Source organism: Aulonocara sp. 'chitande type north' Nkhata Bay, linkage group LG9 (genome assembly GCF_057382095.1).
Source record: "Aulonocara sp. 'chitande type north' Nkhata Bay isolate Kocher_YH1m ecotype deep benthic linkage group LG9, A_spYH_male_GT1.1, whole genome shotgun sequence".
NCBI lineage: Eukaryota > Metazoa > Chordata > Actinopteri > Cichliformes > Cichlidae > Aulonocara > Aulonocara sp. 'chitande type north' Nkhata Bay.
The window spans coordinates 20,440,710-20,466,456 of NC_141352.1; the positions used below are offsets into that span (position 1 = coordinate 20,440,710).

At 38.4% G+C, this 25,747-nt stretch overlaps 1 protein-coding gene and 1 long non-coding RNA gene across 4 annotated transcripts; one reads left to right on the forward strand and one right to left on the reverse strand.

Moving 5' to 3' along the window:
• The first annotated feature begins 247 nt into the window (after positions 1–247).
• en2a (engrailed homeobox 2a) lies at positions 248–5,345 on the forward strand. Its single transcript, XM_086306427.1, has 2 exons — positions 248–1,105; positions 2,929–5,345. Exons 1-2 carry the CDS (start codon positions 619–621, stop codon positions 3,246–3,248), a joined length of 807 nt encoding a protein of 268 aa, XP_086162553.1. The 5' UTR covers positions 248–618; the 3' UTR covers positions 3,249–5,345.
• On the reverse strand, positions 3,782–25,360 carry LOC147322078 (uncharacterized). Of its 3 annotated transcripts, XR_015131049.1 has the most exons (8): positions 25,110–25,360; positions 24,392–24,463; positions 22,533–22,591; positions 21,789–21,857; positions 21,597–21,706; positions 9,592–9,664; positions 9,317–9,492; positions 3,782–7,627 (listed from the first exon to the last, which is right to left on the reverse strand). It is a non-coding gene; the product is annotated as an uncharacterized LOC147322078 (long non-coding RNA). The 3 variants fall into 3 exon arrangements; XR_015131047.1 differs by having other exon boundaries at positions 3,782–9,492; XR_015131048.1 differs by lacking the exon at positions 21,597–21,706 and having other exon boundaries at positions 3,782–9,492.
• Positions 25,361–25,747: the final 387 nt, after the last annotated feature.

The window sequence follows — 25,747 nt, forward strand, 5'->3', positions numbered from 1 at the left end:
TGATGAAATATTGTGAGTATGTGGGTGCATGCCTTGGATTTAAATTAGGTCTCTTCTCTTTTAGTCCAGCACTCTTTCTCTTTTACTAAGGAGAGGATGGGCGTTTGTAGACTGCTCTGGAGCCTGCGTCACGTGGCCTGGTTTCTGCCGTCCCATTGGTCCAAGGCACGTGTCTGGGAGGACGGTGGGAAAACGTCACTCGGGGGGCTCGTATTGAAAATAAGAACAAAACTCCAGAGTGAGAGTATTAGAGCATCAGTTTAGGAGCCTCTTTATTTACCCTTAGTTTAGTTTAGGTGTAGGCATTACCGAGCACGCTGATATTGGATGACACTAAATTGGATGGTGCGCAAATGGCAAATGTTTTAGCTGTGCGAGATCAGTTGTAACCCGAGATTGGGGGGATATATGTCAAAAAGTATGCTTTTCTCAGAGGACACAGTCGCAAGGCTTTGCATGGTGTCCGAGGTACTCACTAGTATTTGAGTTTTCTTTTTTATTTATTTTACTCGTGCAGTTTTTGCAGTCTAATTCCCCTAAAGTTGTTCGCGAATTTTATTGCAACGGGGAGAGCGATAAAAGGGTTAAAGAGAGTAAAGCGGGGGAAAGTGAATCAGTATGGAAGAAAATGATCACGGCAACAGAGATGTGGTGGAGCGGCAGGAGTCGGCGGACGAATCAAACAGAGCCATCCTTCCCCTCTTACAGGCGCCGGAGAACCTGCAGATCCCTCACCGGGTCACCAATTTTTTCATCGACAACATCCTGCGGCCGGATTTCGGACGGAAAAAGGACGGTGGCGCAAACCGCGAAGAGAGTAGCCTTGCGTCGCGGGAGAGCCACAACAGCCCAACCGCCCCTCAGACCGAACCGGTGGGGAGCACTGTGCCAGCAGAAGGGACCTCCACTCCACACACGGTTACCGGGACCAAGAAGCCTGCTATAGCCGCCGAGGAGCCCCTGAAACCCCGCGGGGAGAATGGAGACCAGTGCCTAAGCTCAGACTCAGACAGTTCCCAAGCCAGCTCAAACCCATCCAGGTCTCAGCCCATGCTGTGGCCAGCCTGGGTCTACTGCACCAGATACTCGGATAGGCCTTCTTCAGGTTGGTGTGCGTTTTTTTAAATTTTCTATACCGCGTTCTCGGTAACCTGAAATACCCCGTAACACTGACCCCGAATGCCTTGACCGACTTCTCGAGAGTAGAGAAGCGAACCGTGCTGTGCAGAGCAGGCTGAGAATTTGCACACACACAAAAGAAAATCATCAAAAATTATTTAACGCAGGAATAATATCCACAGGAAGACAATAACAAGGTGTGAATTTACAGAGCGGAAAAACACAACATGAAAAGCTTTTGGCGAGGGGCAATTTTAATGCAAATGACAGAGCGGAGATCATGTCTTTTTTTCCCTAAAAAAAGATATAAATATTTTAAATACTAAAAATACAGAAATTGAATGTATATATTCAATTTCTGTATTGCACAGAAATTTAAATTTTTGTCTGAAAATCTCACATTCAAGCAGTCATCAGTTTCACGTTGTTATGAATATGATAATATCGGAGTCCTACTTCCATTAAAAATAAGCAGCTGCGTGTCTTCCAAAGAATTTGCTCCAAATGAATATTTAGTGCACTTTGCGTGGACGTGTTGCTCTTTAAACGCGTTGCAGAAGTTGTTTGAGGTGAATTAAATATGCATATGCTTTCAAATGATGGCTGCAGTAGGACTTGTAGGCTACACGCTGGCCAGTAGAGAGCTTGGTGGTATTTTTTTTCTAATCTTCAGTTACAAGAACGCGTGGAAAGTCGCTTCTCATCTAGCAAGCAAGGTTAACAGCTCGTGTATTTTTCTAAGTGTCTGTCAAAAAAAGTGGAGTACAACTTGTTCTCATGCATTATGTAACGCCATATAGAGTGGCGTAGGCGACTACTACCGAGTTGTAGAGCTGCAGGTTTTTATTGGGGGGGGGGGGGGGGGGGGGGGGGTATGGGCACACACATCATGCACGTTGATTCATGGAGGTTCGACTCGTATTAAGTAGTTTCATTAATGTTTTCCGCGCTGTTTGGAGGAGGCGACCGAACACAGACAGCCAGCAGCTCCACAAAACAGGCCTCCATCCAGACGGAAAATTAATGTGTATCTAATGTGTGCTGCTCACATTCTGTTCACGTTTGTCCACTGAGGAGCTTTTCAAGTGGCCCACAAAAACTAAAATGCAAAGTAGCTTCACTGAAATTGATCCTGTTTTTTTTTTTTTCAGCCAACCTGCTAAACAGTGGCTGAGTTGTGTCAGAGATGCTTTATGCTAATAATTTCACATTGCTCCAGAGTTTGTGTGTGTTCGTGTGTGTGTGTGTGTGTGTGTGTGTGTATCCATACGTAGTATGTGTAAGCCGGGAAGAGGGATAAAAACAGAGGGGGGAAGGGAAGGTTTTGTTTCTGCTTTGTCAACATTTAACAAGCATCCCTGTTCAGATTTTACAAGTTTCTAAAAATGTTTTGTCAGTTAATTCACACTTATTTTGCGATTTTTTTAAAAGGCACGGTGACCAGAGCAGTAAGACACAGAGCCATTTGTTTTCATACTTATTGCATGGGGGGGGGGGGGGGGGGGGGTGTTAAATAAGCTTTATAAAATCTAGATTATTATAAAATACGCTTTACGCACGGGTTTGTAGGCACTGCTGTGAATACAAATTAGCACAACAGTGTAGAGATCATATGTTGATTGAGGATTTGAATACATAAATAAGAAAAAATGAATCAAAATAGTTTCTGAACTTTATAAAACAGCTCTGATAATGGGCAGTGTATCTTTTATTATGATTTTATTCTCTTTTATTCTTCTCGTGTTCGGATGCTGACAAACCCATACATGTGTATCTGTGAACCCCACCTCCCACCTCCCCACACTACAGGGCCAAGATCTCGGAAACCAAAGAAGAAAACGACCAGCAAAGAGGACAAGCGACCACGGACGGCCTTCACAGCAGAACAGCTGCAAAGACTCAAATCGGAGTTTCAGACAAATCGGTATCTGACGGAGCAGAGGCGACAGAACCTGGCGCAGGAACTGGGCCTGAACGAATCCCAGATCAAGATCTGGTTTCAGAACAAGAGGGCCAAAATCAAGAAGGCTAGCGGCGCTAAAAACTCTCTGGCCTTGCACCTGATGGCACAGGGACTGTACAATCACTCCACCGTCACGTCGAAAGACGAAAAATCAGACAGCGATTGATTTCCAGAGAAGTAAAAGCAGCCTCCTGACGAAAAAGAACCTATAGTAATCCTATTATAGATTTTTATAGAGATATCACAGAGAAAAAAAACTCTACTTACAGGAATATTTAATGATGCCACAGCAGATAAAAATACTACAAAGTACTATTACTATTACTCAACGCTAACTCAGTAGCCTACAGATGTACATCGCGTCCAGGGCACCGTTAAAAATACAATACTACAAAAAAAAAAGTAAGAATAAGATCGCTACTACTTCGAGTCCCTACAGGAATTCTAATGCTACCATAGGTCTCTGTATGTTCCTATGGGAATATTATAGTGCTTTTTCGTTATATGGGAGGTTTAGACAAGCCTACAATGCAATAACTTCACCGAATAAAGGGCCAGTGTATAGAGTATACCAGCATAAATTGTTTGAAAAAAAGAGAGATATTTCTGCAATATCACGTCTATAAAAGATGTTGTATAAAGGTATGTTTTCATTGTTTGTTGTCCCCCAACCCAGCCCAGCCCAAGCTCAACCCCAACAACCCCCCCTGAGGTACAAACGCTTACTCCCTTCATTTTTATATACCGTATAGGATTACTGCTACCCATGATTGTCATCGTTTCACATTTTACTAACTGGCACCTGACGTTTGGATTTGTCAGTGAAGTAAGCAAACTTTAAGTCCAAAGAATATTTTTCTGCTGCATCCAGGCTACTGTGAATTTAAATAAATGCTAACGCGGTTTTTATCTTCCATGCTTGTTGGGTTTTTTGGGGGAGGGAGGGTTGATTGTGTTTGATGTAAAATAGGCAGAAGAAGGTGTTGCGTGTCAGCTGCAAAACTAATCGGGCAGACTCTGAATTTTGATACTTTTTTTTTAAATTCACAGTTTCTTACAAGTGACCGGGAGAGGTAGGGATTTTTCTCTCTCTAACACACCACTTAACTAAAATGCTAATTTAGGCCTTGCTTATGCTTGTGGTCATCTCATAGCCTTTAAACAAATATTATGTGCGTATTCCATTCGTTATACCAATGCATCAGTGCAGCTATTATAGTTTTAAATAGCAATACGAATCATTTTTTGTAGCTAAGCGAAGGCTATAATGCTGCCTATTACGTCACAGAAACAACTCCGTAGCATAAAGAGAATGATGACGCCGATTTTTGCGCACTCTCACGAGTATCTTCTAGAAATGCAGGTTATTGGATGTTCTTGTTAAATCTTTCTCTATATACATTTTTATTGCATATCCATATATCATAAAAAGAAGGCAAATCCGTCAGTGACTGTATTACAAATGTTGGAAATCTCTTATCGTTGTTGAAAGGACTTCATATGTGTATTTATATAGATTATATTGACAAAAAAAATCTATCCAATGACCAGTGTTGCTTTAGAGTAGATATCTGAGGTGTTTACACTGCTTGTTTATCTTGCAATAACTTCTTTTTGTTTTCTTTTGTTTTCTTTTGGGTTCTTTTTTTTGTGAATGAAAAATTGTTTATGGGGCCTTTTGCATGAAAGCTGCAATTTGTTGTACTTGGGCAAATAACTGTGTTTATAAAACTTTGGTCTTTATCAACGAAAGTATGATCGAGCTAAGTTTCAGACTGTATCCATACCAAATTGTGGATTATTTGCCTTTCAAAGTCTTTTTGTTGTGTATCTGCAAAAAGTGTGTGTGAATTAAAATCCACCAAACAGAAAACACACTTTGCCTTAAAGTTCAAGTGTGAACTTTTTATGAAACAGAACTGTGCCGAATCAGAGAAGCAGTATTACTTCAAATGCAGACTACTCAAGTTTAATGCCTTTATGAAAAACTGCTGGTACGACATTATGAATTTACTCATCAGCGTATATCTATCTATATATGAACATGTTTAAATAAAATTACAACACAGAGTTGTAGAATACAATGCTATTTTTTATTTTATGTTGGAAGTATTCTTTGGTATAAATGTACATAATTTGTATCATGTATTAATTGTGTAATTAACTGCCACCTGAAAACTGCAGAAGAAGAGTAAATAAACCTTGAAGATTATACACAAACATGTTTCTGAACTCTGTATGGTGCTCTAAAACCCATAAGCATTAGCCGAGGCCTGGATAGAACAGCAAACGGGACCTTCGGTCTCTCCTGATAGTGTGCACACATCATAACTTGAAGAAAAAACAAATACATTACAAGCTAAAACATGGCATTTGCTCTTTTTAAAGAAAATTACAGACATTATTCATTTGCACAGCACAGCAGTCCTTTCCATGCAAACACACACTTGTTTATGTTCAGAATCGTCGCTGAAAATCAGAATCATGGGTTTTGAGATTAAAACATTTGCAAAAGCTTCAAATATTATGCAAGGGAAAGCCTTGAACAATTCCCAGGCATGTTTCCTCAACAATGCCTTATCTGCATTTCCATACTTGCACCACTAGTCTTTGAACGCCATGTCTAACGGCCAGTGACTAGCATTAGAGCAAATAGGGCTGCACCCAGCACTGTCTTTGAGACGGTCAGTGTTCCTCGTTGCTTCTGAAAAGAGCCTGTGCTTCTATCACAAGGAAGAAATTGGAGTCGAAGGGAGAGAGCGAGAGAGGGTAGGGGAGGGAGGGGTGAGTGCAAGAGGGGGAGAGAGAGAGTGAGAGAGAGAGCAATGAAGGTCAAAGCCCGTCATGGCTGCAGGTGGCTGGTTTCCCCCTCCCGCCCCTCAGTAACCCATTCTCCACACACAGCTTTTTCACTCGCCAACTCATACTCTGTCTCACACACACACACACACACACACACACACACACACACACACACACACACACACACACACACACATATCTCAGTATCACTTGGTTTATTTTATTCTTGCATGGCACACACACACACACACACACACACATATCTCAGTATCACTTGGTTTATTTTATTCTTGCATGGCACACACACACACACAGACACACACACACAGACACACACACACACACACACACACACACACATCCAAATACTCCATTCAATTGTGTTCCTCCTCACATGCGCACGCAGCCCTGTTGTTTTGATCCTTCATTCAGCGCATCAATAGGAAGCTTCATCAAAATATTCACAGGCAGAGAAGCTCCCCTGAAGTTCAGATAGGGACACCAGCGCATGAACAAAAGCTAAAGCTGTTAGGCTGCATGGGCACTTCTTTCCTGGAACAAAAGGTTTTATCTGAGAATAATTTGTCTCGTATTGGGAAGTAGAGATTCAGGTGGTCAAATGACCACCAGCGGTCCTTTTTTGAGGCTCCTCATGGTTCAGAAAAGTCTTGCATTGCTGCCAAAATACCATATATGACCGTGTAAAGCTGGGGAGGTAACACAGAGATAAAAATCTCTGCAGAAACTCTTAAAAATGCCTGGGATAAAAGCAATTTTATTCAGTACTGCAGACAATTTTAGAGAGTTCTCATGTTGTAAAAAATGGAAGTGGGTGCAGGATACATCAGGAAAGTATCAATGTCTACCTCTACACACAAAAGGGCCCCATCCTGCTATGACCTCTCCCACCATCCTCCCCCTCCCCTACTGTGTCATTTACCCACAGTTTCTAAATGCTTCCTACGGCCAGAGTGGAATCTGCTCAGAGCTGCCTGGGCTTTGTGGCGGAAACATAATTAAAGTGGTGAAAGATGTAAAAGGTGAAGAATGGGGATGACATCAGGCCAATTTCACACTTGGCACTCGAATGGCTAGGTCCAAGCCAGGACTCTTGCCTCGCAACACAGATCAAAGCCCACTGTCACCGCACCAGTGCAGGAAAAAAAAGAGGCAAAAGGACACCTAACTATGCTAATCCCCAGGACGAATATATTTTAATCTTGTTAGAATACAAGTTAATGCTGTGGCTCAGTGGCTGAACTTTTTTGGCAAGAATGAGAGGTGGACAGAACTACTTTTACCTTTTCTACATGAGGTGCCTCTGTCTGGCACCGGATAAACAGTCAGAGTCTGAACAAACTTTCTTTTGGACAAACTCACCGTATTATCGAGCCACATACTGTACAGGGCAGCAGATAGCAGTGAAAAGGCAGTGAAAAGGCAAGCAACAGTTTTCATTAAGAACAACGATGGAAAAAAGAAAAACTGTGTCAGTGACCCCGGCTGAATCCCCACTAGGGCACCTAACATGCAAAGGAAATGAGTATTTTGTGGACTGGTTTGTCCCCTCTCACACTGAGCCCTTCTTTCTCAAAAGCACCTTGGTAACCCTTGATCTCTCATGTATGGAAGTCAGGGTGCTGGGGCCTGCAGAAGTTGACTAGGCAGACAATAGCAAGCGGATGCTTTCTGGAGAAGTCACACCCAGGCAACTCTCATTTCACACACCGTGTTTGAGTGACCCTTGAAAAAAAAGAAAGAAGATGCAAGACTTTTAAGCAAAGATTCTTTTTGTTCACTTGAAGAAATTCAGGAAAAAGAAAAAACATCAATGCACCTTTTCCCATGTAGCTACCATATTTGTTTCCTAAAGTAATGTTTTCTGCTCAGCGAGACCAAATTTTATGCTGCGTTCAAATTTCACAAAGTTGTTTTTAACACAGCATGAGTTGCACAGCTTGTTCTCTATACTGGTGGATTTATGGATGTGTCATATATTTTTAACAAAAAGATGGTAAAAGAAATATAGGAACAAAATAAGAGAAGCAATTACAGAATAGGAAATGTTTATTAATAAAAAGTTATTTAATATTACGGTCATAGTTATCTTACATTTAATTTAACATAAATACATCATTTCTTGCAGTTGCACCTTAAGTTGAATCATGTCTTTTGCAGAATGCGTCTGGTGTAACACTGACTACGGCTTTGGATGAACTCTTGTCTTTGATTGCTGCTACAAAATATTACAATAAGCACTTTAGAACTAAAAAAAAACACCAACTTTTAAAATAATTTCCTAATATGTCTTATGGGTCATCTTTTTTGGCAAGTGGAAGCAAATATCTTGCATGGCACAAAACACAATGTTTTCTTTTGGAACATCTGCAGATATCAATTTCTGAATGTACATTTACACCTAAAAGCAGCAACTACAAAAATTATTTTCACTAATCATCATTATATTCTTTAAATTTTGCATTGATCATTTATTGTTCAGACATTAGATACACAAAATCCCCAAACACAAAATGCTTAAGATTAACAGTTTTATCTGATTAAAAGTCTAAAATCTATATATTTTTAAATTTGTCAGTACATGAATATAACAAAAAAAGGCCAGAAATAAAACAGATATTTTATCGCAATTCAATAAATTAAAAAATTTCTTCTCAATTGGACACCTTCTCAAACTGATCAGGTATTTGCTCTAATAAGAAATCCTGAGATGTGGATAACATTTTCCAGGCCCCTCATTTTGAGTCCATCGTGTACAAACGTTACACCATCTTTAAGTATTGCAACACCTAGTGCTGCAGCTGATTAACAGTGGAACATTTTTCTACCATTTGACCACATATCCTGTACAACAGCTATATTAATAAAGATTTTCTCAATCATCAGCTTCAGTTATTTTAAGTGAAAAAAATCAAAATGCTAATTTGAGTGAATATGCCACTTTGCAACTTCAAACCTGAGTAAAATTTACCCTCAGTAATGAACAGATTTATGTTTCCTTGCATGAATGTGTTATTTAAGCCATATGTAATGCACTGGAGTAAACAGTGTATACAAAATTTGTGCTGAGTTTGTCTAAAACAGGTCTGTAACAACATCACAAAGCCAAGATTAAAACATCAGCACTCTGGTGGAAGAGAAATGCACACAAAGGTATCAAAGGCATCAATTTGTAATGTGCGCTTCATTATAATTTCAAAATGAGTCTAGCAACAACAAAAAAACGGATCCACTTAACAGAAAAACTCAGGTTGGTTCTGTTTCTCCTACATTCTTCTTCTACATACTAAATAAAGATGTACAATGTACAGTCATGCCAGTTTTGGCCTTTTTTCTTTTTCTTTTTTTTTTATACAGAGTTTGTGTTGCTCGCTGACACACAGCCAGACAGGGTCAAGGATACATCTGACTCACCTCAGGCCCCCTTGCTTTCCCCAGGGACTGGCCTGTCACTCACTTTGTGGTTACGGATCATAGCTGACAGAGGCACAAAGTGAGAGCTCGATGCTGCATCAACAGTAGCAACATCATCACCAAAACCCATCCTTAGCATGACATCTTCCTCCTAGTACACCAGCTAGCTCCCTGCACTGTGGAAAGGAAATAAACACATTCACACCAAGAGGATCATAATAAACTGTCATTCAGCGAAAGTAGGAAGAGCTAAAAATAAAAATTTGGACATTTACCTTTAAATTTTCCACACTGCAGTTTGGATGTAGAGTGCCTTGCAATAGAGCTGTTAAGAAGAAGCTGCCAGTCCTGCAAAGGTTTAAAATGATTGGGTATAATGCTTAATTTCAGCCAGTTTACTGAGATTGGTTATAGCCATCTATGCTCTGTGAGCCATTTTAAAAGGGTCTCAAGCTCATTGAAACAGCACTGGGTTGGTGTAGCGTACAGCCTTTAATTGGTATTAGTTAGATGACATAATAAGCACATTCACAGAGCTGTTTAAGAGCAAAGGGTTTCAAAAATCACTGATCGCACTACTTTGTTCTGTCAACATTAAAAATGAATATGCTCGCTGAAATACTGTACTGTATCACTTCAGAATACAAATGATGCAGTGGCCAATGCGTGCAGTACAAACAAATACATATTATGAGTAAAATATGAATATTTTAGGGTTTTTTGTTTTGTTTTTTTAACATCTTTAGATAGTACACAGCAGAAAATCCTGTGTTAATCACACAGAGCCCATAAGCAGTTGTATAAACCTGTAGCCAAAAACATGAAGAATGGCAGCACGCCAAAGAGCATGTTCATGTTCAATTACAGTGTAGTAAGTGTAACGCCTAATAAAATACTGCATACGAAGGGTTCGCTAATCATATTAGCCCTATTACAAGTTTTGAAATCAGCTCATAAAGAAGAATATATGATTGTTTTGAGTAAAATTTCTCACAAACTGTTGCTCAAAATAGAGTATTACAGTAAAATACAGATGGCGGATGAATCTGTGACAAAATTTGCTAACTATTCAGTGATTTCAGCAGCGTGTTCCAGTCTAGACATTTTCGGATTCACATTGTACTCAGACGACTGAAAACACCAAAAAATAATGATCTCGCTTTGAGCTGGCATACGAGGCGAGCTACAGCTCAGTCGACTGTGCCTTAGCTCACAGTAGTGGGCGTTTCCCTCTTTCTCCCTCTCACTCATTTTGCTGCGTGCTGCCATTTTAACTGTTCCTGAGTGGCAGGCGAGAGGGCGGGGTTGGAAGTGGCGGCCATGATGGTGGAATCGCTACACCCACTCCTGAGAAACGGCCTCAACATCAAAGCCAGTTCACACATTAGGCTATGTTCTGGTTCAGGCCAAAATCAGCGACTGTAGGCATAGGATAAAGAGCGACATGTGGTAAATAATAAAAGAAACATTTCACTGTGTCTGTGGCGAAACATTCCCATTAAGGAATAATGGTGCTAATTATTTTCTTCTAAGCCTATTAAAATAGTTTGTTTTGGGGTTTGTTTGTTTTTAAAAAGGAACAAAGAAAAAAAAATCTAGACATTTGTGCATATTGGCATAAAAATTCTAGACAAGATCTGATTTGCGTTTTTAAAATTCAAACTCTTCATTACTACTTTTCAGTGTTTGTCTTCTTTGGTTTCCAGATTACGTTTAAATCTTTTCCAAGGAATTATCTATGTATAAGCTCTGAGTAAGCAGAGATAAAGAGAAACACTGTGCCGGATATTAATTTGAGCAACTGAAATATAAAATTAAAAATGTGAAAAAGGTCGAGCAACATACGAGCATAACAATGTGTAACCACACAGAAAATCTGTCTCTCGCTCAACAAGAAGGCATTAAAGCCGCTCGGACAGACAAGTGCTACTCAGCATTTGTTAAAACTAAGCAAGTAACTAAATTGAATTTATATAACACATTTAAAACCAAAGTGCTTTCCAATAAATTAAAATAAATAAAGGGCCTAAAGACTGATGCTTCACACAAAAACAGCTTATGTTAGTAGTCAGTTTTTGTAAGTAAGAGTTTAATTAATATTTCTATTGGTTTTACCTCCAATTTATTGACTGAATATCACATTTGTAAATGAAATTTTAAGATTACTTACTGTGTATGATGAAGAAAACATCCAAAAGTGCATCCAGTAAACAGCAAAATCACAATACAAGTCTTCCATTTTGTGACCCAACTGAAATTATCATATAATATAACTAGCAAATAATTAAATGAATAAAAAAATAAAACCAGTTTTGCCAACAAATTCATGCCTGTGGTTTCTGAAAGCAGATTGCGCATTATGTAGGTCACATCCATACCCCGCCTCATTTCCCCACCTCCAACCCTGAAATTAAAAAGAAAAAAAAATGTCTTCCTTGGATGACCAAAGTAGCTCCTAACCAACTACAGTTGAGGTCAAAGTTCACCGTGTCCCCCTTGGCAACACCAGGGCAACAAACAACAACTGTGTCTAGACAGGTCATGGTACACCCCCGCACCATGCCCAACCCAACCCACTACCCCCTGGCTTCTTCCGGAAGGAGGTGTCAGCAGTAGCCAAGTACAGGGTAAACAGGGCAACGGGGTGGAGGGGGGTGCCCTTTGGCCCTCATGAGGTCGGATCAGCACCTCCACCCTCCACTGATCAAAGATCAGCATCCTTCATGCCAGGGCCTTGGTCAAAGGGGGCAGGGTCGAGAGATGAACTCTACATTTCTGTAAGCTAGAGGTGTCCAGACCCAATTGTCTTCTTTCACGGCCCAAAATGGACCCTTCCGGTGCTGCTGATTACATTAGGGAACGACAACCTCTTTTCAAAAGAAGCACCCAGACAAAAGAGGCGCTTCCGTGCCCCTCGCCATCTGGTCCCAAAATAACAGAAAAAGTCCTAGGGATAAAAAGCCCAGCCAACACACAGCTTTAAATAAAAGGAAAGCTGTTTGAATAGATGGGATGGCTGGACAGATAAGCAAACATACAGTAAAGCCTCACATTTACGCAGAGATTGGAACCCAATCTACATCAGCAAATAAAGCAGTGTACATGGGCTCTGAGTAGAGGCCTGGAAATGGTATTCTGCCTGTGCACCAGCTAGAGAAAAGTGCCACACATATATCATCATCACTATTATTGGAAGATATACAACGCCAAAGGCCCTTGATCAGGTTAAACTCATTCGTAATGGAAATTAGATTAAAAACATTAAAATATATGACAGTTCTGAACTGGTAATACAATCTAGTCAATAGAAATTAAGATAAATAATCCAGGGCAGAGTACGTCAGGCACCACTGCACGAAAAAAGCCAATGTATTGGGAATTCAAAAGGATTTTCAACACATTAGGTTGATTGCTAATTGATTTGCAACCACAGACACTGTGTACTCTGTCTGTCGTATCCCTAGTAGTTCGTTTTTAGTACTTAGTCGTCTTCATCAGATGAGTTTCTATTTTGCATGTCGTGACTTTTGAATGCCCACGATTCAAACAAAGCAAAAAAACATTGATGCAGCTGATGTCAAAGATGATTTGGCCTATTTGCAGCTCAAGTTGCCTTGAAAGAGAAGAAAAAATGCTACTGACTAGCAGTTAGCACATTGTTATAGTGTCATTTATTACAGAGTCCAAGTAAAGAGCACAGTAATATCTTATATGGATAGTCACCATTGAAAAAATATTGTTTATTACTGAGAAATCTTTGTAAATTTGGGAAAATCTGAAATTAATTTCTAAAGTCCTAAAAATGTTGACTCTAAAATAAAGCAACGGGAAGTTCTGAAACTATTTTTTTTTTCAAAGATTATGACCTATTACAATTAAATACACTTTTGTCCAAAGTGTAAACATACAGGCAATTTAGGTAAGAAACATGGGATCCTGCTGTCACCTATTCTATAAAATGGGACTTTTGGAGCTCTGTTTTGCTAATGCTAATTATGTGCTCTGCTATGCATGGCCCGTTTTTCCTCTCAGTTTAAGTCCACAAGGAAATTTGGGGGAATAAACAACCTCATTAGTGGCAAAGGTGATGCTGCCCTTGATCTTGAATGCTTCTGTCAGGAGAAAGGACAATGTGCAGCATTGAGAAGTAAAGTTAGATTGAGCAGTCTCCCCACTTGGGACTAACAGCTATGTTAAGAAAACTGATTTATTTTTTAAAATAAAAATGCAACTGCAATGTGGAAAAAGCACAGCATGAAACCCAACTTCAAACATTAGTCATTATATTAGATAACTTGTTTAGGCCCAAAGCTGCTAAAAGGCTCTCCAATCAAATACTGTCCATCAATCCGCACTTTGATTATTTAGCATTGCTGCCTCTTTAAACTCCATCTTCACAGATCAAGAGCTTAGCATTGTGTTTTAATTTAATGCTTTTATTTAAGGTTTAATCACCAAAAGTTTAAATATGAATAAAAGGGATGTAGGAAATATGAAATAATGCTAGTGCCGGGAGAAAATGATGATTTAATATCCAATGAACCTGAAGAAAAGTTTTAAATAAAGTTTCTTTTTCAGTTTTCTTTTAATTTTAGAGCCATTCTGCAAATATATGGCTGGTCTTACATAGTGCAAGTTTTATACAAAGATTGTTTTCCAACCTTTTCCATCTTTTCTTCATATGCTTCACTCTTCTTGTTTTCTTTTAGGAACTCAACCTAAATCCCACTCTAGTTTTATGTTTTAAACATCATACAAATAAGTAAAATGTGCGTGAACACAACCAAATAATTAAAAAATATGGCTGCACACTAAGTGATCCACATCTAAGCTGTCGAAAATGGTCAGAGGCTATAAATACACCAGCTAATTCATAAAAATGAACTGAATGCAAATGGAAGTCTGCTGGTAGGAATTCTGACAGCTAAATCCAGAGAGGAGTGGAAATTACCGTCGACTTCAATGTCTTAAAAGACCAACTCCACACATGACAACAAGCTCCTCTTATCCCTGCTGTGATGCAGCAACATCCTGCAAGATGATATTTTCATCTGTGTCATTTCTAGAAAAAGCTGTTCATATCGAAACAATATGAAGAGAATAAACGAAGGTGGTGAGGCACTGTGATGTGTAAAGCTCCAGAGTAAAATAAGATATCAAAATAAGAGTTTGTTTTATTTTTAATAAACACTCCAAAGTTTTAAACTTCAGACATGTCACTCTGATACATACAGGTATAACTGCTCTAAAATGCTAAAGACAGACTGCATTGATGTGCATTTAGACCAGAATTTGACATGTATAAATATGGCTCAGTCACTCAATTGCCAATGCTGTAAAAGTGTAATGATGTCGCTTTCTTCAAGCTGAAAGTCAAACCTCTATAACACAGGCAAACACAAATGCACATGCACAAATTCGTGGTTGATTTTCTTTGCTTTTTGTTTTCTCAAGAAGTACTTTTTGGCTTTGCAATTATTAATAAAGGCAGTTATAGACAAGAATATCAAATTACAGGACAGCTACAGTCAAAATGTGGAATCTGTCAGGTTTTTTTAAGGTTTGCATGCTCCAGGATGGCAATTACTGCTATACCGTAAATACCTCTCAATCAAGGAAACGTTAAAATTTACATTAAATGTGCACCAATCGCATGCACGATATAGCTGTTAGCCAATTACCATCCACACAGCATGACAATTACAGATAATTATTATTTGCATGTCCTGAACCAGTGCAACACTGTCATAAATGTTAGAGCTGGTTACTGCATTGTTCATTTTACTGTACATGAACTACCTCCCCATTATTTTTCCAACTAGGAGAAAAAAATAAGTAGAAAGAAAACAGCTACAACCAGAACTAAGCAAACTCTTCATACTGCACAGCAAATAGTCACACACTTGCTGAAAATTTCTACCATCTCAGAAAAAAAACGTGTCAGACAAAATGCAAGAAAACAAAGCTTCTTTAGACAACAAACATGAGAAAAACTCTCTACAGTGCACTGACTCTCTAATCTTTCTATCTCACTAAGGAGAGTACACTTCCTGTTGCTGTCGTTGACTGACCTTTCAATCCACCAAATCATCTACAAACTTGTTTACCTGTGGCTAAAGCAAATCTAAATAACAGCAACACAGTAAAGCCCAACCCACCACTGAGTCACTGCATGGGTGTCTGCTGGGGGTTGCACATAACTGGCAGAAACTAGCTCAGTGGGATAAGAGAAGCGAGTGTAACATATAGAGGGCAGGTGGTGCCAGTCATGTGGAGTACATGTGCGCCGTCCCAGTCTGTACCGTCTTAGTTCCATAATGAGTTTTTTCCTTTAGCAATCCCTAAAATTATGTCATCAGGCCTTACAGAGTACTCATTATTGACTGCAACAAACAAGCTGAAATAGCACTCAATCCTATGGAGACATGAGAAATGCATTCCAGGGAGGGACTTGAGTCGCTGTGTGAAACCAACAAGAACCAACATGACACCTGGCATTTTACAGCTAAAGTGGGTTGATGCACACTGCTGAGCACAGTAGCGAAATGGCGAGACATGCTTCTTAATTGTGCAGATTTGAGTGTAGTGTTCAAAATAAATAAATATTTAACATATGGTTGTCCAAAAAACCTGAAGCCTTCTTTTGGTTTTGCAGACAGATGAGGTTTACTAAGCTTAAAGAAGGAACTAAATCTTAATATTAGGAAAGAAATAGAACATTTAAAAACAGATTTTTGTTTTCTGGTGGGGTTTTTTTTGTTTTTAAAGGATGAAATGTCTCTACAATTTTTTTTAAGTGCATTTAAGTAAAGTTCATGCAATGCACAATGGGAGAAAAAGGTTCCTACAATAAGTTTTTCACATTAGAGACCATAGATTAAAAGCATAATGCAGTTTTTAGGGGAACAATTGTGACGTTGGAGCTGTGGGAAAATGTTCACCAATACATTAAATGTAAAACATCTACGTGTAAATCTAATATAAAGGTGACTAATTCAAAGCGCACAGCAGTCAGAACCTAACTTTTTAAATCAGTGTTTTTATGACAGCACAAGGTTTCAATGCATTTGGAAGAAAATTCTCATACACATTAAACATTAACATAAGCAAAACTTTTGCAGAAAACTCGAATACTGCTGAGCCCAAAGAAAACTTTGCTATTTGCTTTACTCGGTAGTTTTACAAACAAATACAAATAAAATACCCCTTTAATGTCGCTTGTAAAACATCGTGTAACACAACAGATTTATGTGCCGCTAGTTTGTAGATGCAAGGAAATTAAAAGGACACACCTTTGGAAAATATGTAATGTAATGAGCAATTACTCAAATGTACATCAAGTGTTTAGTAAAGGCGTTTTTCTAATTTACAAATGTGTGCGATGACTTCTGATTGCTATTGTGAATAAAGTCAAACTACAATAAGTAATGTAAATGATTAGTGTGTAGCGAGAGTTCTAATATTTAAAGTTAAGTATTTTTAGAGTTGGAAATTGACAGCTGGAATTTAAAAAAAACGAATCTTATATAATACTAGACTAATAAAATCAAAGTCAAAAGAAACCCTGAAGAACTGATGCCGCCTGCATTTCTGAAGTCTTGCAGCATCTGTGCTTTCATAAAAGTGACATGTACCCTGACTTAAAGACTGTGCAAACATTTTAAAGAGGGTAATTAGTAAATAGTTAAAGGAAGCAATCACCTAGCAATGAAGATAAAAGGACTCAAAGGAAAACAAACTGGAAATGGGCTGGTACCATTCACATCACAGTCGGATTCCAGAGGTTATATGCTAAGTCCTGTTAAGAGTCTCAAAGGGCAAAACATTGAACACTGAGGACTTCTGCGTGAGTGTTCATAAAACCCAGCCTGAGTTTAAGCACACAAACATGAAAAATATCAATTTCACATTTGGTTTAACGCTTTCACACTTTGTGTCACTGACACCCAGAGAGAAGGGCTGTGGAAGACAAAACACAGCTCCTGGATAAGGATCATGTTAATGCCTATCAATTAGGATCAAAAAGGGATTAACCGGCATGGTTGCAGCAGTGGGATGGGAGCCCATGCAAAGTCACTGAATACTAGGGGTCAAACCCCCGACTTCATTAGGCCTGACCTTTCCACGCCATTGTGTGACAGAGAGATCCTGCAGTCTGTGGGTGCAGTCTTACCCATCTTTTAAGGTTTGGGAGTCAGATATAAGACATGCAGAAAAGCTGTTGGAGATAAGTGAAATATGAAATATTCACTTTCAAAGTCCAGGGAGACTTATTAGGTTACTGCAACTTAGTGCAGGTGGGTATTTACTCATCAACCCCCACACTCTGCAAAGGAAATCAGTTTTTCACCTTAGAGAGAAGTGAGATTTACTAATTAGTCATGGTGCAGCCTTCCCTCAGTATGATGTACCGCAGGGTTGATGAGCTCTAACTCTGTCTTGCCGTCTTAATTCACAAAAGGTCAAATGGCAGAATGAAAGCAGGTATTCCAGGTGTGTTCAAATAAGACCCAATTAGGGAAAAATGCAAGTGCACCCTCAAGTCTCAGAAATCCAGCTTTGAGGGAAACTTTTACCAAAGCCACCGCAGTGGTGAAATTTTAATGCTTTTGTATGTTAACGAAGCAGTTTTTGTAAGATATGAAACAAATGACAAAAATATAAAGCAGTAACATACACACCGATCTGCTCTACATACTATTTGCACCAAACTACTGGCTACTCCACAAATGACGTTTCTGACTTTTCACTATAAAAGTATTTTGCAGATTTATTCTTACATCTTCGTTTTTGTGAATATAAAGTTAATGCAACAAGTTACACTTTACCCCAAGTATGTCTTTTGTTAAAATAACCAAAATTTGTAGACGATGGCGATGTGTACTATATTACACGGAGGCAAGGAGGACTCTCGAACTGCCATATTATCATCTTACCAGATGTTTATACTCACTCATGGTGATAGTAGCTGATCAACCAAGCAGCTATCAATTTTAGAAGATGTCTTGATTAAAATATGCACAAAACAATATCTAATAACTCGTCACAATAAGAATGTGTTTTGTCTTCCTAATTACAAAAATCTGTCCTTTAATAATGATACGAGTCAAGCTTTATATAGTGACTATTGCACTGGTATACTATTTACTGCACGTTCAAACCTTCATTAGAAAGCCGAATACTGTTACGAACAATAAAATCTCCAAAAAGCATTGTGCAACATGTTAAACACTACTGTAAAAGCATACATGTCTTTTGACACAAACAAACTGTATAACTAAGGTCATTTTCAAAGCCGTAGTCCACTGTAAAATCTTATGTGTTGACATCTCAGAGAAAGAGTTACACAAGCAGAAGTTCACCTCAACCCAAAAGTTTCCTCCCAGAAGGTAAGTACTTATTGAGGCTGTTGCTCACTATAAGCAAGCACACAGCCTTGCAGTGCAGTCAAACAGTGATCACCAGGCCCTATGACCTTGTTTGTATCGTTTATGAGGGTGTTGTAAATGAGCACACTCCATTTAAAAGTCAGAGGTGGTTTTGCAATCAAATGAAACCAGGAAGTACTGCTGAAGCTGTCAATGCAACGCAGCTGAGTGGGAACAGACATGCTGCGTGTGCACATCTTAAGACTGGCTGGATCACAGCTAGTTGTAACAAATGCAAGCAAACACACTCCAGTCAACGAAAAGAGGTTATTTACTTACCTTCACAACTCTCAGAAATAACCGTGACATTTACATTGAAGTCAATGTGGAATTTCAGGCAGGCAGCCTTCTGCTAATGAAGAACTAATATTCATGTGATATGATGTTGTGGCTGCAGATTACATTCCCAACCTCAGTGAGTGTGTGCCGACTGTGATTCTTTAGTGATTTAAAATAAAAGAAAACTTAAAAAAAAAAAAAAAAGGTCTGTTATCTCCAAGCCAAGATCCTACTGTTGACCTAAGATCAATTCAATACTTCAAAAATGTTATTTTGGCTCAAAGCGACAGAAAAATTCAACAGATAAACAGCTTTTTATTATTCTGTTATTAAGGTTTAATGGAACCACTTAAAGAAACATTTTGAAAAGTAACATTGGATCAAAACGGTGAAAACAATTTAGGCTTATTAACAAAAGCATCTGCAGTCAAATGAACTAATAATAAATATTAATAAGTGTTCAACGCAATCAGGATTTCAGCTGAAATAATTTCGTTTTAGTAATCATAATTTCAAGTGGAAACTATCTAAACCACCTGCATGCATAAGCTGAACTTAATATGGTTTAGCATGGCTCATTTTTAAAATTCATTTAATTATTTTTTTAACAAAATCTAACAGGTCTGACATTAATCTATAGGTTTGGTAATTCTGACCTGCCTCCTGGCCTCATAACACCTAAACACATGCATAAATCCAAAGTCCCTTTTCCTCTCTCTATTTTAATGGCAACAAAGCACAGACCCAGCTTAATGTTACTGACAGCCACTGCTGTGTTACATGGCATCAGAATACAGTGTGGCTTTACATAAGTGGAGGAAAACAAGTATTTAGTGGGTGGGTAAAGGTTAACTAAATAGTTTCGTAAGACAAACTAGCAGTTCTACATCGTTTTATACAGTACATTTAAAATAAACGTTGCAATGGGTGGACTTTACTTTCCAGTGCAGTCATTAGCTAATACAACTTCATTAAAAACATGCATCACTTATAAGAGCCTGACTGAAATCTAACACACACAAAAATACAACACTATATCGCTCTAATATAATTTAGCGTCAATAAGCATAACTTTTCTATACTATTCTATAATATACAAACAATATTTTATTACTCTCATTACATTTTAGAGATTTATACACTCTGCTCAATAAAATAAAAACGAACTGTGTTTAAATAAACGATTAAAAATAACTTCAATAAATACGAACAATGCGTAATAATCGTACAAATCAGAAATAAATTTGCTATCAAACCGTTAATGCCGCTAAAATTTTATTACAAAAAATATAAAAGGTTTAAGATGCACAACACGCTGGAAAAAAAACATTTTATTAATCGTGTAAATGTATTATGTTAATGCGCGTTTTTATTATCGCCGAATGCCTATAACTTTTCGACAATTTACAGAGCAAATAAAATTTAAAATCAAAAATCAAACAAACATTTATTGCTTCAGAATCTTCTCTCGAATGATCATTTACATGGCGTGACTTAGTGATCGTCATTTAAGTCTGATAGACTTCAATAAATAACAAATAACAAAATATGTGTATTGCACGTTTTAAAGCATGTATTCCATGTTAAACTTTTAATAGTACGTTATTAGAATATATTACGCTGGCGCTTAATTAATACTTTTGATTTAAATCTGAGGTGATGAGCATTTTCAGTAAATCATCTTAAACGTGGCATCAAAAACATTTGAAAGTCAATTTAAACATTTGAAAATGAAAAAAGAAAGCATTACGGCAATAAGAAAAAACACACTGCACTGAACAAAAATTAAAACTTTAAAAGACAAACTAAAATACTACTACCACTACGCTAAAAGTACGTTTCACATATACCCCTAAATCTCTTTGACTGGAAAGTTTTAGTTCATACAAGTTGTGCCGTTTTCTGTTAGGATTTATGCTGAGAGCTCAGATTTCCTTTTCTACGTGCTACATTACAGTTCTTCTCTTTTGCCAGTGCCTAAACCTAAGATGGACGTTGATGGCTTTGCGATATCGATGGCTAAGACCGGCTGAGGGTCACAGCTGTGCAGCTGTTAGAGCAGAAAAGGGAAATGGATCCATGTTTTGGCAGACTGCCAGGAGACATCTTAAATACAGAGAAAACCTTGATTTGAAAAGAAAAAAAAAATGACACACCATTGTCAAAGGAAACTGCGTCAGTACGTAGCAAAAGCCTGGTGAGCTAAACATCCCACCATTTACAGGAGACAATGGCAGGTGCTGCTGCTGTACAGAGCAATGCTTTGAAACAGGCTCAGATTTTAGTTTGTATGTGCACAGAAATAACCCACGAAAAGCCTGTTTTTCCCAGACATCATCATGATGCTAGACCTCGTGACTGCACTTGTGGGTGGAGACAATCATCCAATAGAAAAACAGTATGAAGATTCAGAGCGCCTCTTGCATCAGCATTTTCCAGTCAACGCCTCAAGTATAACTTATAAGATCCATATCTATGATTATATTATGAAGAGATCAAAAATGTGTGTTGGTAAAAAAATAAAATAAAAAAATAGTGAATGACAGCAGTGGATTTGATTAGCCAAGTCTCACCATCATATCATGCAGAACTGGCATTGCAGGCAGGAGCTCAAGCTCTGGAAATGCTGGTGTGCAGCGGACTGATATTTCCCTCAGGCAATCGCATTCACTCACTGCAGCACCTTAAAGCATTCCTTGAATTGCTTTTCTCAACTTTAAACGTGCCCAAATGTGCTCTAATGAACAGGTCAACACAGATCTTACCATTTGGGCGGGTATACTTCAGGGTCAAACATATGAAGGCATGACAGACTTCAAGAAACCAGGGCTCTCCTGTGAAAATGAAAGGGAAAAAAAAGCATTACAGGACAACTGTGTGTCTTAGTCAACGCTCACATTCTTTTGCACCACACAGAACATAGCAGAAAACTGAAATGCCAAGGATTAAATTAAACACTTTGTTTTTTTCTTGTTTATCACAGCTTTCTTCAAACTATTCCAACTAAGTCTGCGGCTAAAAAGTCCCCACACATAAATGCCATATTGGCTAGACGGTAAGTGTGGCTGAAACAGTTTAAAAACAAATCGTAATTGTGCAGAAACACTTAAGCTGCAATCGTTATTCACTTTATGGTAGCTGACACAATTACAGATACATAATTTAGGAATGATTTTATTTGAAGTTAGCTTTAAGCGATGCATCGCTTTAATTTACAGTTTGATTGGAGGTAGTAGTGATTAAATAAATACTCATTTAATTAATATTGTGGTCACAGTTACAAATAATAAGTAAGACATTTCACTAAAACTGCATTACAAAAAAAAAAGAACAAAAAAAATCTGAAAATGAATCAGTAACGTATTATTCTGTGTGGCATACACCCCCAAAATGGCTCGCTATTCTGTGTTATTGTGCTACTGTAGGTAAATCACATATTTATTTATTTATTTATTTATTTTAAAAGGTATCAAAAAGAAATATAAGACTGCTTTGCGCGCATTTCTTACCTTTCTAATTGCATTTCCAATCATTTTTTGTCAGACACTGGTTCAGGTTAGGGACAGGCCTGCAAAAATACTGCATGTTTTATATGTGGCTACATGATCAACAAGCTCACAAAAACACCTGAAAAGGATGAGACTAAAGAAGCCGTCAGACATCAGAAGAGTATGCACTAAGTAGGTGTTAATGAAGAGATCTGTCCAGGCTGGTCACTGATATGGCAAACAGATAAACATCACAGACTTAAGCAGTGGAAATAACTCGTAATGTCAGAGGAAAGCTTGAAGCACTTTTACAAGTCAAAGTTAATACTGCCTGCCTCCCTCTCTTTAAAGAGGATTCTGTAAAGCATTACTACCGCAGCTATAATTTTTCAATAGCGTAATACCACTGTTATAAATCAATATCCACTTCAGGTGAAGCAATGCATCTCCCAAAGACATTGTACACTTTTTTTTCTTCTGTTATCGTGCATCCCACTTTACAGCACTACCTGTGGTATGAACACACTGGCTGTTAATACAAGACTCATTCAAGTCTAAAGCGACAAAAGCTTTAAAATAAAAAATTACAAATCATAAAAACTAAAGTATAATCTTACAGACTACATCGTTATTCCAAGTAATGCTTTCTCCTATGTTAGGTTACTTTTTAGTAAACTATTTGTCTAAGACTCGCTGGATTTTTTATGAACACAAAAATATAAACATTCACACTCTCAAATTTCATTTTCAACAACACTGGAACACGACTGCATTTTGTACTGCGTATTCCTGTTGAGACCACAGCCTTCTGAAGGTGCTGGGCCAAATGCTCAGAAATGCTGAGTAGTTGCACGACAAATTTTGGAATACCCTGCAAGCCTTATGCAGTGATGAATCAGACAAAATGGCTACCAAGCGCCCCTATAAAAGACCGGCATGCAGCAGAAGAGAAAGAAGTGGGGAGGAAAGCTCTCAGATAGTCAAGAACTGCACAAAAACATTGCAACTTTCCATTTACTGGGTTGCACTGATCCAAGGATGCTAACTAGTAACAATCAATAATCGACCGAAGAAATAACTGAGCTGACGATTACAATAAATGTAGGTTTGAAAAAAAATCTGTGAAAAGAGCTGATATTCACTACCCCTTCTACCTTGTTGTCATTTATAACAAGACGTGTGACCATTTTTGCCACCGTTTTCCTCCTTTACGTTGATTCATATATACGTCATGGGTTGCAACAATACTTTAGCAGCCATCTTGCCCTAAAAGAGCAGACACTGAAAGGAGGGAGGAATTCTCCCCAAGTCATATGACCGCACTGTCTGCAGACAACTGCAGTGAAGGAGGAAAAGTGTCTAGACTAGTCTGTGGCAGCAGCACATCAGGCACACAGCCACAGTGGCACACAGATTACTTTGATCGTGTTGTTAAAGCCTTACCAATATTTCTGTTTTCTGTAAAGTCTTGTGTTTTAGGATAAGAAACTGTTTGACAAAGACATCTTTCGGTGGTCAAACCAAATTCATCCAGGCTGGGCTACAAAAGATGTTTAAAAGCACACGTAGGGATTTCAGTTTGGTGCAATACTGTAGCCATATTTATTACATTTATTAAAATATGTGTGCATTTTGAATATAGTATAGATTTCTAGATGTATTTTTTTTATCCACAGTAAGTGTTTTATTATACTTTGAAGCTACAAAAGGGAGAAGTTCAGGTCAAATTCTGAAAACTTTTAGAATTCAAATATTAATATCATGTTTTGAGGAAAATTTTCAGTTAATTTACACAGCTAACAACATCCTGCATAACATCAACCCACACTATAAGTCAGTTCAAAAATCTCTATCTTAGCCTAATGCGCACAGCAACCAACCTTTCTGTGCTCTTGTAGGCTGCCTTCTGGATGGTGCACTCCTCTTGAACTCCAGGGCTGAAGGGTGATTCCCTGCAGAGCACAAGCAAAGATAGGAAAAGAAGAAAAAGAATTCATACAGTGTTCATTTTCCACTACCCTGTAGTCACATATACGAATTTAGATTCCGTAAATGTGCGTCTACTTGCAAAAGAAATGCATTGTAACCAAAAATGTGGTCTTTTTTTTGTCAGTGTAGCTGAAAGGGTTAAACTGAGAATAGAAGAGTCCACCGAAGGCAGCATTTGCCTTCAGGTGTCTGCTGACTAACAGGTAGCTAAAGCGAGCATGGGGTTAATCAACAACCTCACGTCAGCAAAGGTGCATCACCTGCGCGTCTTCCTGAAGTAGTGAATGAGGTGAAGCCTCCACAACAAAAGAAGCTACTGCTAGTCGAATTTATACAAGTAAATAAAAATATCACAATATGCGTTATTTTATTATTTTTTACAGTCTGCTACGTAAAACAAGCTGCCTTAGATTTTAAGGTCTGCAATTTAACTGTTTTCTGTTTTTTTTTTTTTTTTTTTTTTTAGTCAAAAACACATAGCTAACATTCACAAATAAACAGGTTAAAAATGAATTTAAAAAATAAATAAAAAATAAAATAAAATAAAAACCAGCTGTGTAATGCTGCAGTACACTGGGCAACTCTCACTCTGACGCTTGCCGTACCTACCTGTGCATAAAGAGCTGTCTCCTGATAGACTGCAGAAGAAAAAACTTTCACAACGTTTATCTAGAAAAAAAATCTACATTTTTGCCAGAGCGTGGCGACTGGTGGGCGAAGGCGCTCGAGGAGGAGAGCAAAGATCCCATTTTCCAACAGGCGGCTTCCTTGTAAATGAACACAGATATCTAAAAGTCCATTTTCAATTTTATCTATTTCAGACAGACTCCAGACAGTCTCCAAACGGTTACGTGCCTGGTCCTGCATGCGCGTGCACGCCGAATGGCGCGGGAAGCGGCGATAACAGATCGAGAGCGACAGCGCGAGCGGCCAATGGGCAAGACGAGTCGAATCTAGTGTCCAATAATAATGGGCCATAAGCGTAAGCCCCGCCCCTCCTCCTCCTCAGCCGTCTGTTGACAGTGCACTGAATAAAACAACAGTCTGAGTTAAGCAGTTCATTGCGCTGAGATGTGGGTCACTGACTGCAGCCTATCCACGCTGGGAAAAAGGCACAGATGCATGGTGTTGTGTATTCAAGAAAAAGCATATAGTCTAAAACAGTTAACATTTTAGGGTTAAGACAGTTATATTCATTCATACCCTTTTTTAAAAATGTAGCATGTTCCTCAAGATGGATAGATAGA

Excerpts from the sequence above, each read along its gene's own strand:
- en2a (XM_086306427.1), top strand. The coding sequence starts at position 619 with ATGGAAGAAAATGATCACGGCAACAGAGATGTGGTGGAGCGGCAGGAG. Across the intron at positions 1,106-2,928 it reads CTCGGATAGGCCTTCTTCAG|GGCCAAGATCTCGGAAACCA; the intron begins GTTGGTGTGCGT and ends CCCACACTACAG.